General features: G+C 48.2%; 2 protein-coding genes across 2 annotated transcripts; one reads left to right on the top strand and one right to left on the bottom strand.

The window, feature by feature from the left end:
- Positions 1 to 5,865: 5,865 nt before the first annotated feature.
- Positions 5,866 to 8,968, top strand: LOC133908044 (serine/threonine-protein kinase D6PK-like). The gene is made up of 2 exons (XM_062350175.1): positions 5,866 to 7,161; positions 7,937 to 8,968. Exons 1-2 carry the CDS (start codon positions 6,137 to 6,139, stop codon positions 8,805 to 8,807), a joined length of 1,896 nt encoding a protein of 631 aa, XP_062206159.1. The 5' UTR covers positions 5,866 to 6,136; the 3' UTR covers positions 8,808 to 8,968.
- A 29-nt stretch (positions 8,969 to 8,997) lies between these two features.
- On the bottom strand, positions 8,998 to 10,159 carry LOC133908045 (protein BRANCHLESS TRICHOME-like). The gene has a single exon (XM_062350176.1). The coding sequence runs from the start codon at positions 9,974 to 9,976 to the stop codon at positions 9,191 to 9,193; it is 786 nt and encodes a 261-aa protein (XP_062206160.1). The 5' UTR covers positions 9,977 to 10,159; the 3' UTR covers positions 8,998 to 9,190.
- Between the last annotated feature and the right edge of the window lie 4,193 nt (positions 10,160 to 14,352).

Genomic DNA, 14,352 nt, shown 5'->3' on the forward strand with positions numbered 1-14,352 from the left:
GATGATCCGCAGAGCCCAAATACCAAAAAGGAAGTGCTCGGGAGAGAGTGCTCGGGGCTGCACGTGGCAGCCCCCGAGGACTCGGTGCCCCGAAGGTCTCACCGAAGTGCTCGGGAGAGAGTGCTCGGGGCTGCACGTGGCAGCCCCCGAGGACTCGGTGCCCCGAAGGTCCCACCGAAGTGCTCGGGAGAGAGTGCTCGGGGCTGCACGTGGCAGCCCCCGAGGACTCGGTGCCCCGAAGGTCTCACCGAAGTGCTCGGGAGAGAGTGCTCGGGGCTGCACGTGGCAGCCCCCGAGGACTCGGTGCCCCGAAGGTCCCACCGAAGTGCTCGGGAGGGAGTGCTCGGGGCTGCACGTGGCAGCCCCCGAGGACTCGGTGCCCCGAAGGTTCGCGCAAGATCATTCAACGACCCGAAGGGTCCCGTCGTCAGGGTTTCATCCAGTCAAAGGCCCAATGCCGCATTTAATAGGCACGCGCGGTCTGACATCCTGACATCCTGACATTCTCAGCTGCCCACGCCCCAGTGTCAGACCCTGCCATGCACTAGCAGGGGGCCGTGGGTCCATTAAATGCATGGGTCCCGTCCCGTTTCATCCAGGTGCCTCGGGATAATGTTGCCAGAATAAAAGCGCTCCGCCTGCCACCCTGCCCTGGCAGAAGAACAAGACAGGGTGGGCGCACTGGGCACCTCTGAGGCTGACCGGTGGGCCCCTTTTAGGGCGCCCCGAGGCTTCCGCAGCGGCTGGTGGTCGAATGCGCACCGCATTTCTCCACCGCCCCTGTCACTTCGTCAAGATGAAATGATTACGCCTTTCTCCGTGGCACCTTGGCATTCGCGTCCCCTCTTTCCCATTCAGGATATGTTGAGGTCGGCGCGCCTATAAAAGGAAAGGATGGAGAACACTAAAAGGAGAGAGCAAGAGCCCCCGACCACCAGACAACCAACAATCTCCGACGAACCAGGCAAAAGATAGATCGACGGACATTCGAACCAGCTCAAGTTAAGTTAGAACATAAGAGCCTCAAGCTCTTTGTAAACAGTTCTCCCTTTAGAACCAGATACCCCCTTGAAGAATCTCCTTCAAGGATAAATATAGCACTCATACAGGAGTAGGGTGTTACGCCTCCGTGCGGCCCGAACCTGTCCAACACCTGGCGTACCCCCTTTTTTCTTGCATTAGGGTGATCGTCTCCCACTAGCCATCGCATTTATTTCCGTTCCTGCTTATTTCCCAAACAAGCTTTCCCAGGATCATCCCCCCGGCCGAATCTCTAAAAAGGGGTCTCTCGAGATCCCTGCGATAGGAGTTCACTCTCCGACAGTGAGCTTTACACTTGCCCATTTCATTGACTTCAAAATTTGTTACTATTCACTTCCTTGATTTGTGGGGTGCAGCAGATTTATTATTTGAGACAGCGCAATGTTTCTCTGCGGCTAAGAAAATCCAGCTTGTGGGTTGAGTCTTCTTAGTTTGCATAAATTTTGCAGCCTTCTTAGTTTGATTACTATTCATTTAATTTGTGGGTTGTAGCATATTGTTTAATCAAGGCTGCACAATGTTTCTGTGCAACTAAAAGGATCCAACTGGTGGGTTGAGTCGAATACATTCATAAATTTTGCAGCTTTCTTAGTTTGGATTGAGTCGTGGAACTATTGAAAAAGAAAATAGTAGGATATCTCAGACAGCCGCCTCACCCCTGCTGCTAGCTCCTCTTGTTGTTCAGAAAAAGGAAGATGTCATCTGTTTTTTTTCTTTCTTTATGTTGATTTCTTTTGCATGTATCCATCACCTGGACGTTTTGATTCTTGCTTTCTAATTGCCCTTTGGAATTGCATAATGGTGAACCTGGCAGACGTGTAAGACTACTGATTACTTAATCAATGATAGTGTAGCAAGGTGGTATAACGTTTATTTGTAAGGTAATTCTGTTTTCCTTTTGCACCTACATGCTTACAGCTGATTATTCTGTTCTGAGCTATCTCACAATATGGTTAAGAAATTTGAAGTCAAAACTTGTGAACAATGGCCGCCCTGCGCGGGTGCCTCCGCCTTCCTCTCACGCCTTCGCTGCTCGGATCGGGCCACCATCTCGTCGCCGCCACTCGTGGAGGCTGAGCCAACCCCAGGGAGAGCTGTCGCTGCCTGAATCCACCACCGTCGTTGTCATCACCGCCCGAGGTGAGCTCAACATCTTCCCTTTCTCACCAACTAGCCTCCTAGCCAGTAGGCTTTTTCCCTAACTGTCACCTCACCTGACCCTAGAGGCCGATGGGTGTGGGGGAGAGAAGAAGAGAGGAGGAGGGAGTTGGGTCATGACCCAGCTGGCTGATCGGCCCGAAGGGAGAGAAGGACAGCTGGTCCAAAGAAGAAAATGAGCCAAGGCCTATGTGTCCGGATGTGGCCAACTGGATCGAGATAATAAGGAAAAAAAATGGAAAAAGTAACCAGCTCATATAGAGAAAAAGAGAGAGAACGAGTCCGAATCAACCCATATGTACATTATCCTTTCATATATTACGATAGCAATATATATTATAATATAAAAATATTCGATTCTCGTTACAATGTATATACACATAACTAGTAATATTTTAAAAATATAGTTTTAATAATAATTTTGATGACCGTAATGTGGTTTTACGAAATTTACTCCTCTACCATCCTGATCTCATCGAAAAATCTTCACCCAACTCGTGTCATACCTTGCGCCATGGCACGGCCGATGAACATCCCGGCGTGTGGCTACGTTCACGACTACTACACGGGACAAGAGTGGAGTGGACCGTCCACACCACAGCACAGCAGCTCGAGGCCCCAGTGCCCATGACGTCAGGTGCGTGCTGTCAATCACTCGCTGGTTTCTTCCCGTCAGAATAGGTGTGAAGTATAAGTTAATTAATTAATTAATTAAAATAATTAGTTAGTTAATAGAATTGAATTAAAATGAATCATGAATCACTTCACGCCCATGTCTATCTCCAAGGCCGCCGCGGTCGTTTCGTTTCGTTTCCTCTTCGTCTCCGGCCTGATTTCGGCTGCCGGCAGGTTCTCTGAATCCAACCGATGCACGGGTTATCTTCTGTTACGTGCTGCACTGTTGCATTGCATCGAGTGTACACGGAAGCCTTCATGCATGGATGACTCGCTCTCGTCTCGTTGCTACATGCTGTGTTGCAGACGTGCGTGGTTTCCAGAGAAGATCGATACACTTGAGTATATTGTCTGTACATAGCTGATGAACGATCCACGTTGATTGTCAGTAAGTCATGGTGGTACTATACACGGTCAAAAGTGACGTGTCAGGCTGTCTAGCACTGCTTCGATGGAACTGTTTTACTACCTGGCACAGTAATTTTCAAAGTTCCTGCATGCGAGCTAGAAACAAAACTAGAAAACACAAAAGCGTTGATTCATCAAAGTGGGCGATGAAGTGACTTGTTGCCAAAGCCCCGTCGATCCCTACAAAGCAGCAAGCAGCCCATTATACTAAACAACAGTGTTATGAACAAAATGATTAATACCACCGGATAGACATCCATTTGAGAGAGATGTCTCCCGAATGGACATGACTGTTTATCATGTATAAATACATATATCTATCAATGAGAAAATTAGTTGTTGAATCTATTAGGTTCATTGCTCTTTACATTGCAATCTAATTGATACTATCTATTCTTAACACGTCATCACACACTTAATCTTCACTGAATGATCAACGAAGAACCGGAGGCACTAGGCCTCCATCAATCACAGAAGGTGAAAAATAGCAACATTGAACTTATCTGCTCCTACTGCCGCACTTCTTTGTATCCTGCGTCAGGAAGGTCGTCCTCATCGGTATGGTGATTGGCGTCGCCATCGTACTCCTTTAGATCGTAGCCATCGTGGCCATCGCTCCCATGGATGTGATGGTCATGATCTACGCATGTCTCGCCGTTCTCCGGTGGTGAGGCACCACGCCGGCCTGAGCCACCCGCCTTCGACTAAGACCACGGCCAACGCAGTTGATGTCACCTCCACACGCCTATAGCTTCTATCCGCTCCATGGCCTCGTGTCATTCATCTACTCGCTGAACAGGAGCCCGGTCACCCCGCCGCCACCGGAGGTTATGATTTTAAAAAGGACAATAATCAATATATGTTGTATCATTTTCTCCTTATATTTTTACTGAATTTTAAAGGAGTTTTAACAACATATCACTATTACCCGTCTTATATTTTTTCTATAAGATTTTTGAAGGAGTTCTCAAAATGATATATACATATAATGGTATTGGTCAAGGAGGAGTGTTAAGAATCAAAATGATAAATACCACCGAACGGACATCCGTCCGTAATAGGCACATATTCGGAAGGCATATCTCCTGACAAGACATAACTGTCATCATGTATAAATACTTAAACTATCTATCAATGAGAAAATCAGTTGTTAAATCTATTGGGTTCATTGTCCTTTACATTGCAATCTACTCAATACTATCGGTTCTTTAACAAACTGCTCACTGGCAAAGTGAAATCGGCGCCTGAAAGAACGAGATCAATCACCTTTGACCAATCTCCTCCGTCTTCCACAGTTGTTGCTGTAGCACAGAAAAGAAAATAGATCAATCTGGGATCAGATCATCGAAAGCCATGCTCGCTTCTTTCAATAAAGAGGAGGAGAATCCGGTCCTTTGCCCTTTCGCCCTTTTCTAGAATAAAGAATACCGTAGGTTTTGAATGAACGAGAAGATCCCTAGGACTGTGTGGGAGGAAAGGAATGTGCTCTCTCACTACAGTGACATCGAGCACATCAATCTACTACTACTCTGAACAAACAGACACATGATCAAAGTTCTGGTTGTCAGGTATAGAAAACGGGGAAAGTTTCAAGAGTGATGCAAGCAGAATGTGCGGTTGGTATGGTTACTACTTGAAATTAGCAAATTAATAGTACTAAAATGTTGGTAATGTTTGGACCAAAACCATACGCAATTTCAGGCTTGTCACGTGCAATGCAATTTGACGATGAGTAATCTTTGACATATAAAAATTATTTGTAGGTATCAAGATATTATTTAAATAAGAAAGTCAGTCTCTAAATTTAATAATGATAGATTTCTATCTAAAATGAAATCTAGACGCTATATGATAACCCTATATACGGAACCAAGGACCCTGTAAAGAGGATTATCGACAATTAAAATCATAATCATAATCTATATCAATAACTCGTCAGACAACACATAAATATCCTCCTACTAGATCTTATCTAAACTAATCACGGCTCCCTTTAATATATCTCGAAATCAATACAAGAATATATAACGTAGATTTATTATCTTTCATGAGACCCATCCCGTATAAATCTTTGCCTTTTAACGCTTGATTCGACACGAAAAAGTATTCCATATATTCATCACGTACTGATAGGATCGACGACCGATTTGATTTCCTCTCGCATGAATCTGGCTAGGACTTGGGAGCCCAGGACGTCAGCCATTCTCAACAAATGTAAAGAAAGGCCTTCGAAATGCAAGCATTTTGAACTTTGCCCTTAAGATTACATGTAATCACATCTATCCAGAGTTTCAGACATGGTCCAAGAAGGGCCTCAGCGCGTATACATCATCTCAAGCCCAACGTACTTTTGCTAACGCCAGCTTGAATACGAGGATTCATTTGTTTCCAAATCTTCACTTTATATTCGAAATAAACCCATAAAATGCATACAAATATAGTACTGACCTCTCATGCAAAGCAGAGGTTGATTTCTTTTAAAACCGATGTGGCGGGCCTACAGATTTGTTCACAAAAGCGCGGCCTAACAAACCAAACCTCTAGTGCTCTAACGGTAATATATAACGTTAGGCAAATCAAACAGCGAAATCTTAGCAGAGGAAGACACAGCCGAGCGTAGCGAGAGACAGCACCAGTCCTGCTCTGCCCCGCTGCTGCCGCTCCTGCCGGCTGCCGCTGTGTCTTCCTCCTCTCTCTGCCATCATATCCAGAACACGCGTTCTCTCTCTCCCTCCCTCTCCCTCTCTCTCTCTGCCACGAACAGCTCTGTCCTTTCCCTCTCCACCACAGCCCCTCCTGTCCCTTCCCCAACCTCTTTTGCCCGTTACATCACAATCAACTTGTACAAGCAGCAATGCAGCCGTCACGCTCACAGCACGCCAAGCAGCACCCAAGAACGTCCCACGCGCGCTCGCGCACCCAGGTGCTGGAGGCGCCCCTGGATCTGGGCTCCGATTCTGAGTACCAAGATTTCCAGTTCCAGTTCATTCCAGAGGTGTTCGAGCTCCAGATAGGCGGCGTCAGCGTTGGCAGCGGCGGCGGGGGGAGGAATGGCGATGGCAAGGTGACGGAGAAGGTTCCTGGGTTCGAGTTCGACAAGGTCAGGATCAGCATTGCGTCCAGCGACGACGAGGCCGAGGGAGAGGCGCTGCCCAGGAGCTCCTTCTCCGGGGCGAGCCACCCGCCAGAACCGGTGGACGAGATGGACACCGTCTTCGTCGCCGTCGACGGGCGGGACAAGCCGGCGAAGCCGGTAATCTCGTGGGACGCGTCCTCACCGCCGAGCGACGCCGCGAGCCCGCAGAGCAGCATCGACAGCTCCGGCGCGGCGGCCACGGCGACAAGCATCGCGCCAAGCTGCACGGTCACCAGCCGGAGCGCCAAGACCAGCGTCAGCAGCAGCGCGGCCAGCGACGGCAGCGGCTGGAGCAACGGCGCCGCCGGCGCCGATGGCGGGAGCGGGGGGAAGCCGCACAAGGGCGGCGACCCCAGGTGGAAAGCGATCCTCGCGGCGCGCGCGCGGGACGGGCCCCTCGGGATGGGGAGTTTCCGGCTGCTGCGGCGGCTCGGGTGCGGCGACATCGGGACTGTTTACCTGTCCGAGCTCAGCAACGGCGGCGCGACGGGTGCGGCGAGGCCCTGCTGGTTCGCGATGAAGGTGATGGACAAGGCGTCGCTGGAGAGCCGTAGGAAGCTGAGCCGCGCGCAGACGGAGCGGGATATCCTGCAGCTGCTGGACCACCCGTTCCTGCCCACCCTCTACGCGCACTTCGAGACCGACAGGTTCGCCTGCCTCGTCATGGAGTTCTGCCCCGGCGGCGACCTCCACGCGCTCCGGCAGCGCCAGCCCGGCAAGCACTTCCCAGAGCACGCGGCGAGGTACTTACTCTCTTAATCTTTTTTCAATGTTGCATTAGATTTCGTGCTTTAGACTTGTAATTTTGCTAGAAATTGCAAATTTTAATCAGCATACAGAGATATCTGCGAAATGTTGTATGGCAGCTATGTGTTGCAGCGTTGCCATGAAACCAGGGGGGTTGGAAATTGGAATAGTCAGGTCTAGAACTAATGCAGTTGTGGGTTAATTGCTGGTTCTTCAGTTGCAACTTGCAAGTGCTTAGTAATCTTGTGCTTATTACCACATTTCCGAATGATTTTCACATGATTTGTGTGAAATAGTTCTTTATATTCCGAAAAATTGTGACCGTAACCAAAAATGGATTGCCATTTTTCAGCATTAGTATCATACTCTGACACGAGCATCACTAAATTACTGACGTGTTTGACGGCTTTCTCCATCACTAGAGTTGGCAGTTTGTTTCTGCTCGATTGCTAGTTAAGTGATACTATCTTTTCATGTTTAACTGTCTCTTTCATGCTGTAGAACTTGATACCTAAATTAGCGTAGATACAATCAATAATTGCTCGTTTGCACATTTACACCATTAGTAGTTGCTAATGTATACAACAATCTGCAAGTTTCAAATGATTATTCTGTTTACTTAGTTTGAAAGAAAGATGGTTGCACTACTTGTTTTCCTAAGCTACAGATTAGAGTGCCTAAACGTTTTGCTTCATGACATTTGATTGACCACTACTCCGACAAATCTGTATTGATAAGTTTGAGGTGAATGATTCTTCTCATTTTTTTCAGGTTCTACGCCGCAGAAGTGCTTCTTGCCCTGGAATACCTGCACATGCTTGGAGTGGTCTACAGAGACCTGAAGCCGGAGAACGTCCTCGTCAGGGAAGACGGGCACATCATGCTCTCCGACTTCGATCTCTCACTCCGTTGCGCGGTCTCGCCGACGCTGGTGAGATCTTCCCTGCATTCTGATCCCAGGAACGCGCAGTCGTGTGCCCAGCCTTCCTGCATCCAGCCCACATGCTTCATGCCCAAGCTCTTCAACCAGAGAGGCAAGAAGAGCAGCACCATAAAGAAATCAAAGGGCACCGATCCCAGCAGGCAGCAGAAGGCGTCCGCCGGCTTGCCCGAGCTCGTCGTCGAGCCGACCGGTGCGCGCTCCCTGTCGTTCGTCGGAACGCACGAGTACCTCGCCCCGGAGATCATCAAGGGCGAGGGCCACGGCAGCGCAGTGGACTGGTGGACGTTCGGCATCTTCCTGCACGAGCTGATGTACGGCAAGACGCCGTTCAAGGGGCAGACGAACCGCGCGACGCTTTTCAACGTCGTCGGCCAGCAGCTCAAGTTCCCGGACTGCCCGGCGACGAGCAACGCGAGCAGGGATCTGATCAGAGGTTTGCTGGCGAAGGAGCCTCAGAACCGGCTCGGCGTGAAGAGAGGGGCAGCTGAGATAAAGCAGCACCCGTTCTTTGAGGGCGTGAACTGGGCGCTCATCCGGTGCAGCACTCCCCCCGGTGTGCCGAGAGCTGTCGAGCCTGTCGCAGCAATGCCGACGAAGCCGGCGCCGCCGGTGGATAGAGTGGAGATGAGCTTCAGCAAGAGGATGGCAGGGGCAGATGTTGAACCTGGAGGAAAGTTCCTAGACTTCGAGTTCTTTTAGAAGATCTCTAGCCTGCTCTAGTTGTGTGTTAACAATACTTATTTTGGTTCCAGCAGTTGTAGGTGTTGTCCCGTACTGCTGGCGTCTGACCGGTTTCACTTCAATTGTATGTTGTACTTCCTCTCTGTTGTTTGCAATGCGTATCACAAGTTAGTCAACAAGAGTAAGTTGCAAAATTTGAGCAGTCCAAGTACTGATTTGCGTAGTTCTTTCTTGCCATGGTTTTGTACAAAGTTATAGTAGTAGATTACATGTTTAGCATCAAAATACACGGATAACAGGCTAGCATTCGATACCAAAATGTGAATGCCGAGAACAAAACGGCAGAGCCAAGAAGTCAGGAACAAGAAAAGAAACAGAGGGAAAACGGAGGCAGCACCTCCTTACATCACGTTAGTACACTGCACGACCAGGTTCTCTGCTGCGCCGATGAGACCCATGCCGGCGGCCGGACTCCGGTGCTGCATGAGCACACGCAGCTGCGCCCGCTGGCACTCGAGGTTGGACACCAGATCCACCCTCTCCTCGCGCGGCCGCACGCGCACTGCCCTCGGGAACTCCACGAATCCCTTGATCCCCCTCCTGATGTGCGGGTTCTCGCCGCCGCCGGCCTCTCGCCGGTGCAATTGACCGTGCTGACTCCGGCTCGGGCTCTGTTGACCGTGTTGACTCGTCGAGTTTGAGTTGCTGCCGTTCGGTCTACTGCTGCAGCTACTCTTGTTGCAGCTGGCAGCGGTAGCGTGGAGCTCGGCGACGGCGTCGTCGATCTCCCGCAGCTTCTCCTCCATCGCCGCCTGCGCGTCGGCGAGCTTCATCTGCACCAGCTCCTCCCGCCAGAGCTCGGCGACGCGCATCATCCGCCGCTCCTCCTCGACCTCCTCCAGTGCGCGCTCCGACTCTGCTCGCGCGGCGCCGGCCTCCTCCCGCAGAGCCCGGCACTCCGCCTCCGCGGCCTCACCCCGCCGGCGCTCCTCCGCGAGCTCCGCGGCAAGCGCCTCGCTCAGCGCATCCGCCTTGCGCCGCATGCGCCTCTCGAACTCCATCTCCGCCCTCAGCTCCCTGATGCACGCAACCCAGAGCTCCAGCTCCGACGACATGGCGCCGTACCCCTGGTCCAGCTCCACCTCCTTGCCGCCGTCAATGCCGCTGCCGTCGAGAACAACGATCATAGGCGAGTCCTTGCTCTGACAAGAAGGGCGCAGGGAGGAGGAGACGCTGGAAGAATGGTCGTCGTACGGGGAGTAGTTGGGGTTGTGATAAAGCTTCCAAGGAGGCGAGCAGTGTGAGCCGGCGCCATGATTGGCCTCCACTTGTTGGCACCGACGCCATCTGTCCGAGCTCGGGATCCAATATTTTGCACCTGCTCGAGAGTGGGATCTGGAGGGAAAGTGCATGGCCCCAAGGGCTCCGGTCCGCTCTAGCCTCGTCCAAGCTTCGTCTTTGTGAGCTGCAAAATGTCGGAGGAGAAGGCGATGGTCACGTCCACATGCATGGATCCCGATTCGACGCCGCCATCATGGTGCTTCATGCTCCTCGTTGCTTTTCTCATGCACGGGTTGGTTGTGTTATCATTTCGCTGATGACGCCGCCATTGCTCCCGGTATACGAATCATGTGCGCGCCATAGCTTTATGGTGAGGTGCGCATGCCACACAGTCGCGTCCTTTTAAAAGCTAGTGCTCACTTTCAGCACACTCGTCCAGGCTCACTTGGCACGCCGGAAGTCCTTGGGGCTGTTTGGTTTTTGTGTCACCAACATGCCATGTCAAAATTTAACCATGGGTAAATTTTGGTTGAAGTTCAAATGTTTGAATGGTGACAATACCAAATGTTTAAAATAGTGTCCAACAAAATATAGTGTGTGAGTATGATACGTGAGTCCGTTATGCTTAAAAAATTCTAGCAATAAAATATAGCTAATATAGGTCTTGATTTGTTGATTCAATTGTAGGGAGTACGTAGTCCAACCAGATTACAAATTAGAAACACTACTTAAGAGCTATAGTCATTTGAATGTTTACTACTTTCGTTCTCTTTTACTCGTAGTTTATGATATTCACACGGTCTCCAATAAGTATGTTTGACTATTACTTTTGATAATTATCTCTTAGTAAAAATTGATAAAAATTAGATGATGTCAAAGTATTTTTCATAACTAATGATAATATCCAATATTATCATTTTCATGTACCAAATTCTAATGGTTTTGTGTATACGTAACGGTAAAAATTTCTAAAGTTTGAAAACAACATCTATTTAAGAACAGATATAGTTTTATCCAACCATTAGTGCACCTACTGTTTGATTTGGTTGCCCTATAACTTGCTGCCACGTCAAGGTTCCATGGGATTTGGCAGCCCAGATAGCTCGGGCCAGCATCTCTGGCGCCCAGAACTTGCCCCGGAGTTGTGAAGAAATTGGCTGGCCATGCCAAAAAAAAATTAGGCCGGTCAAATTTTGGATTCCAACCAAATGGCATCCAAATTCTTTGAGCATAACTAAGTTTTGGCTTGCTATATAGGGTCACAAACCAAATTTATGCAGGACACATCCACCCTCAATAAACTTGCGTTTCTACCTGAATTTTTTCTTCTTCTTTTCTTAAGAAATCTGTTTGGAGTAACATTCTATGCCTCGGCTCGTGGTGGCAACAAGATTTCATTGGCGATCAATTCCGGCTGGTTTGGACTTTGTGCAAGCATGCATTATTTGCTTCTGAACCTATCGCTGAGCCACGCTTATTTCGTTTTCTTGGGTGGCCAGTTCGCGCTGTGTCCATCACCCAGATCCTCTCCTGAAGGTACTCACGTGAAGAACTGCAGCACTGCATCAGACATCAAGACTGTTTGCAATTGATATCTACTGGCATCGCGTAGCTTCCAACCCTGCCGTGCCATTCATTGTGTCCGGGTGCAACGGCCGGGACTAACTACAAAGCACGGGACAGAGTACAACACTGACACTGTAACGGGCATTGGATCTGTATCATCCGGACACCGTGATATCAATCAATGTCGTGATGCTGTCTGTACTCACATCTGTGTTGTGCCTGCCTGCCTGCATTCAGAGTTCAAACAGTGGTGTGTAGCACGGTGTTCTGTGAGCGAGGTTGCTGGCACCATGGCTGGATTGCTAGTCGGCGGTCGAAGGATTTTCGCCATCTCTCCAGTAAAAAGAACAGAGCAGTAAAGGATGCGCTGCACAACAACAGTTGGGTCCGGGACATCGACCTCCAGGCGCATGTTACAGCATCACATCTGCAAGAATTTGTGATGTGGAACCAAGTGCAGAACATACAGATCAATCCGGAGCAAGACGATAGCATCACACGGAAGCTGAGCCAACACGGTGAATACACATCATCTTCTTCTGCATACAAAGCGCAATTCATAGGATACGGGTTAACAACCTTCAGGTCGCTCATTTGGAAAGTGTGGCGCCACCAAAGTGCAATTTTTTTTATTTTTTACTTTTTGCGCGGCTGATCATCCAAGATCACGTATGGATGTCAGATAGGTTGGCGGTACGGGGATGGCCTCACGGCCCATCTTGCCCGCTCTGCCGTCCTGCGCTGGGAACACACCTCATGGCCGGCTGTAGATACACAGGAGGGTGTGGACATCAGGGATTTTAATTTCGTTTTACAATTTTTATCGTTTACCGATGAAAAGATTGAAATTCGTAAAAAAATTTAAAATTCCAGTCATTTTTTTGCCATGTGCTCTATGGGTCTCACATATCAGTGAATTTTTTTTTCGGAATTAGATATTTCATTTCCCTCTAAAATTCGCAAAATTTTAATCCCAGGTGGAAATCCGTTGCTGCATGGATCTCATACGTGCAGTGCAGATCAACCCAGATTCTTGGCCACCAAGTGCTTCTGTCCAAGAATGGTGGACGGCGAATGGCAACCGCGCAAGGAGTGCCAAGGAAAGCCATCCGCTCCCTTACCTTACTGGTGTCATAGGAAATTTGGAAAGAAAGGAATGCAAGAGTGTTCCAGCGAAAGGAAGCATCGGCAACATCTCTCTTCAGTAGGATCCTAGAGGAAGCGAGAATTGGGTCCTTGCCGGAGCAAGGCGTTTAGCGCCTCTTTGCTATGCTTTAAGTTTCCTCATACCTGTAATTCGCCTCCCAGGGTAATTGCTCGTAAATCTCTGCTTTATTCGATGAAATAGGCACCGTCTCAGTGCCCGTTCGTTAAAAAAAGTGGTGTATAGCCCTCTTCTCAGATTCGAGAGAGACGGGGAGGAGAACAGAGGTGGCCCGACCAGAACTAGAGATAGGCGCATCCCGACGCTAGCCCGGTTGATACGGATGACGTTTGCACAGTGCAAACGTTGAGTCAGTTCGCGTTTAAGTCTGAGCGCTCATACGGACATGTACAAAATGGGCACACGGAATGGTCTCGTTCGATCTCATTAAAAAAAAAGTTTTGAAAATAGATCTCACTGTTAAAGAAAAACTAGAGATGGGCTGCTCTTGCATTTCACAAGCTGAAATGGGCCTGAAATACTTGCGTGTGAGACGGTGTGACATCTATCTGGACCAGCCTTGCAATGCATACGGGCTAAATTAACATTCAAGATTTCGGCCCCAAATTTTTTATCCAAAGAAATATTTGAGCCCCGAAGTCCGGAACTCTTTTTTATTTCTATATTTTTTTATTTTCGTAATTGCAAATATATACGCTACTTTCAAAATTTGCAAATATATACTCTGTCGCCCTTGCAAACATGTGACAGGTTTAAAAAACATAAAAATATCGTGTTCCAATACTTTCAAAATTCAAAACACTGACGAATTAGTTATGAAAAATTCTAAAAAAATTGTAGTATATATGATACTATCATTTAGCTCTCTAAAAATTTTCAGATAAAAATATGACCCTTAAGATGAGAAAAAAAAAGTCAATTATCATGGATGCTAAAATTTATCTTTTTTATTTCTCATCGTATAAGTAATTGTTCGAGTTAAAAAAATTTGAAGCGCTAGATTATAGCATCCTCTGTACTGTAATTTTTTTCAGAATTTTTTATGATAATTTAAAAAATGTTTTGAATTTTGAGAGCATTGTAATGTAATATTTTTTTATTTTTAAAATTATTGTCCAGTGAGAGCACGCACGGTTCAGCCGCTCCAAGCTCTAGCCGTGCCCCTCCACTCGATCTTCCAAAATCCTAGTTATGTGTGTGGTACTAGCACACTTACACTCAATGTTTCACACTAGGATGTGTGAATACCGTAGAGATGTTGTTGCAACTGCGGAGCTAATTGGTTTGACGATTTGCACTCGAAGCTATCGATTAGACTTCTGGTCTAAATCAGAAGTCGGAACGCACCTAACTAGGAAATTGACCGTCTACATCTACTCGAAAAGGAGATCGCGTGAAAGGGACGATCACCCTGTTAACTTTGGCTACTTCCTTTACATCGACACGTATGATATTAGGCTAGTTTGCTCCAACTCTTTTTTCACTATGCTATACGTCTAACAGTAACCATCTATAATTTTCTACTCGTATGATTCTCTAGTTCAATACGGT

This window comes from Phragmites australis, chromosome 24 (genome assembly GCF_958298935.1).
Source record: "Phragmites australis chromosome 24, lpPhrAust1.1, whole genome shotgun sequence".
NCBI classification, from domain to species: Eukaryota; Viridiplantae; Streptophyta; class Magnoliopsida; order Poales; family Poaceae; genus Phragmites; species Phragmites australis.

Coding starts and splice junctions, on each gene's coding strand:
- LOC133908044 (XM_062350175.1), top strand. CDS start 6,137: ATGCAGCCGTCACGCTCACAGCACGCCAAGCAGCACCCAAGAACGTCC. Junction 7,162..7,936: donor TTCCCAGAGCACGCGGCGAG/GTACTTACTCTC, acceptor CATTTTTTTCAG/GTTCTACGCCGCAGAAGTGC.
- LOC133908045 (XM_062350176.1), bottom strand. CDS start 9,976: ATGATCGTTGTTCTCGACGGCAGCGGCATTGACGGCGGCAAGGAGGTG.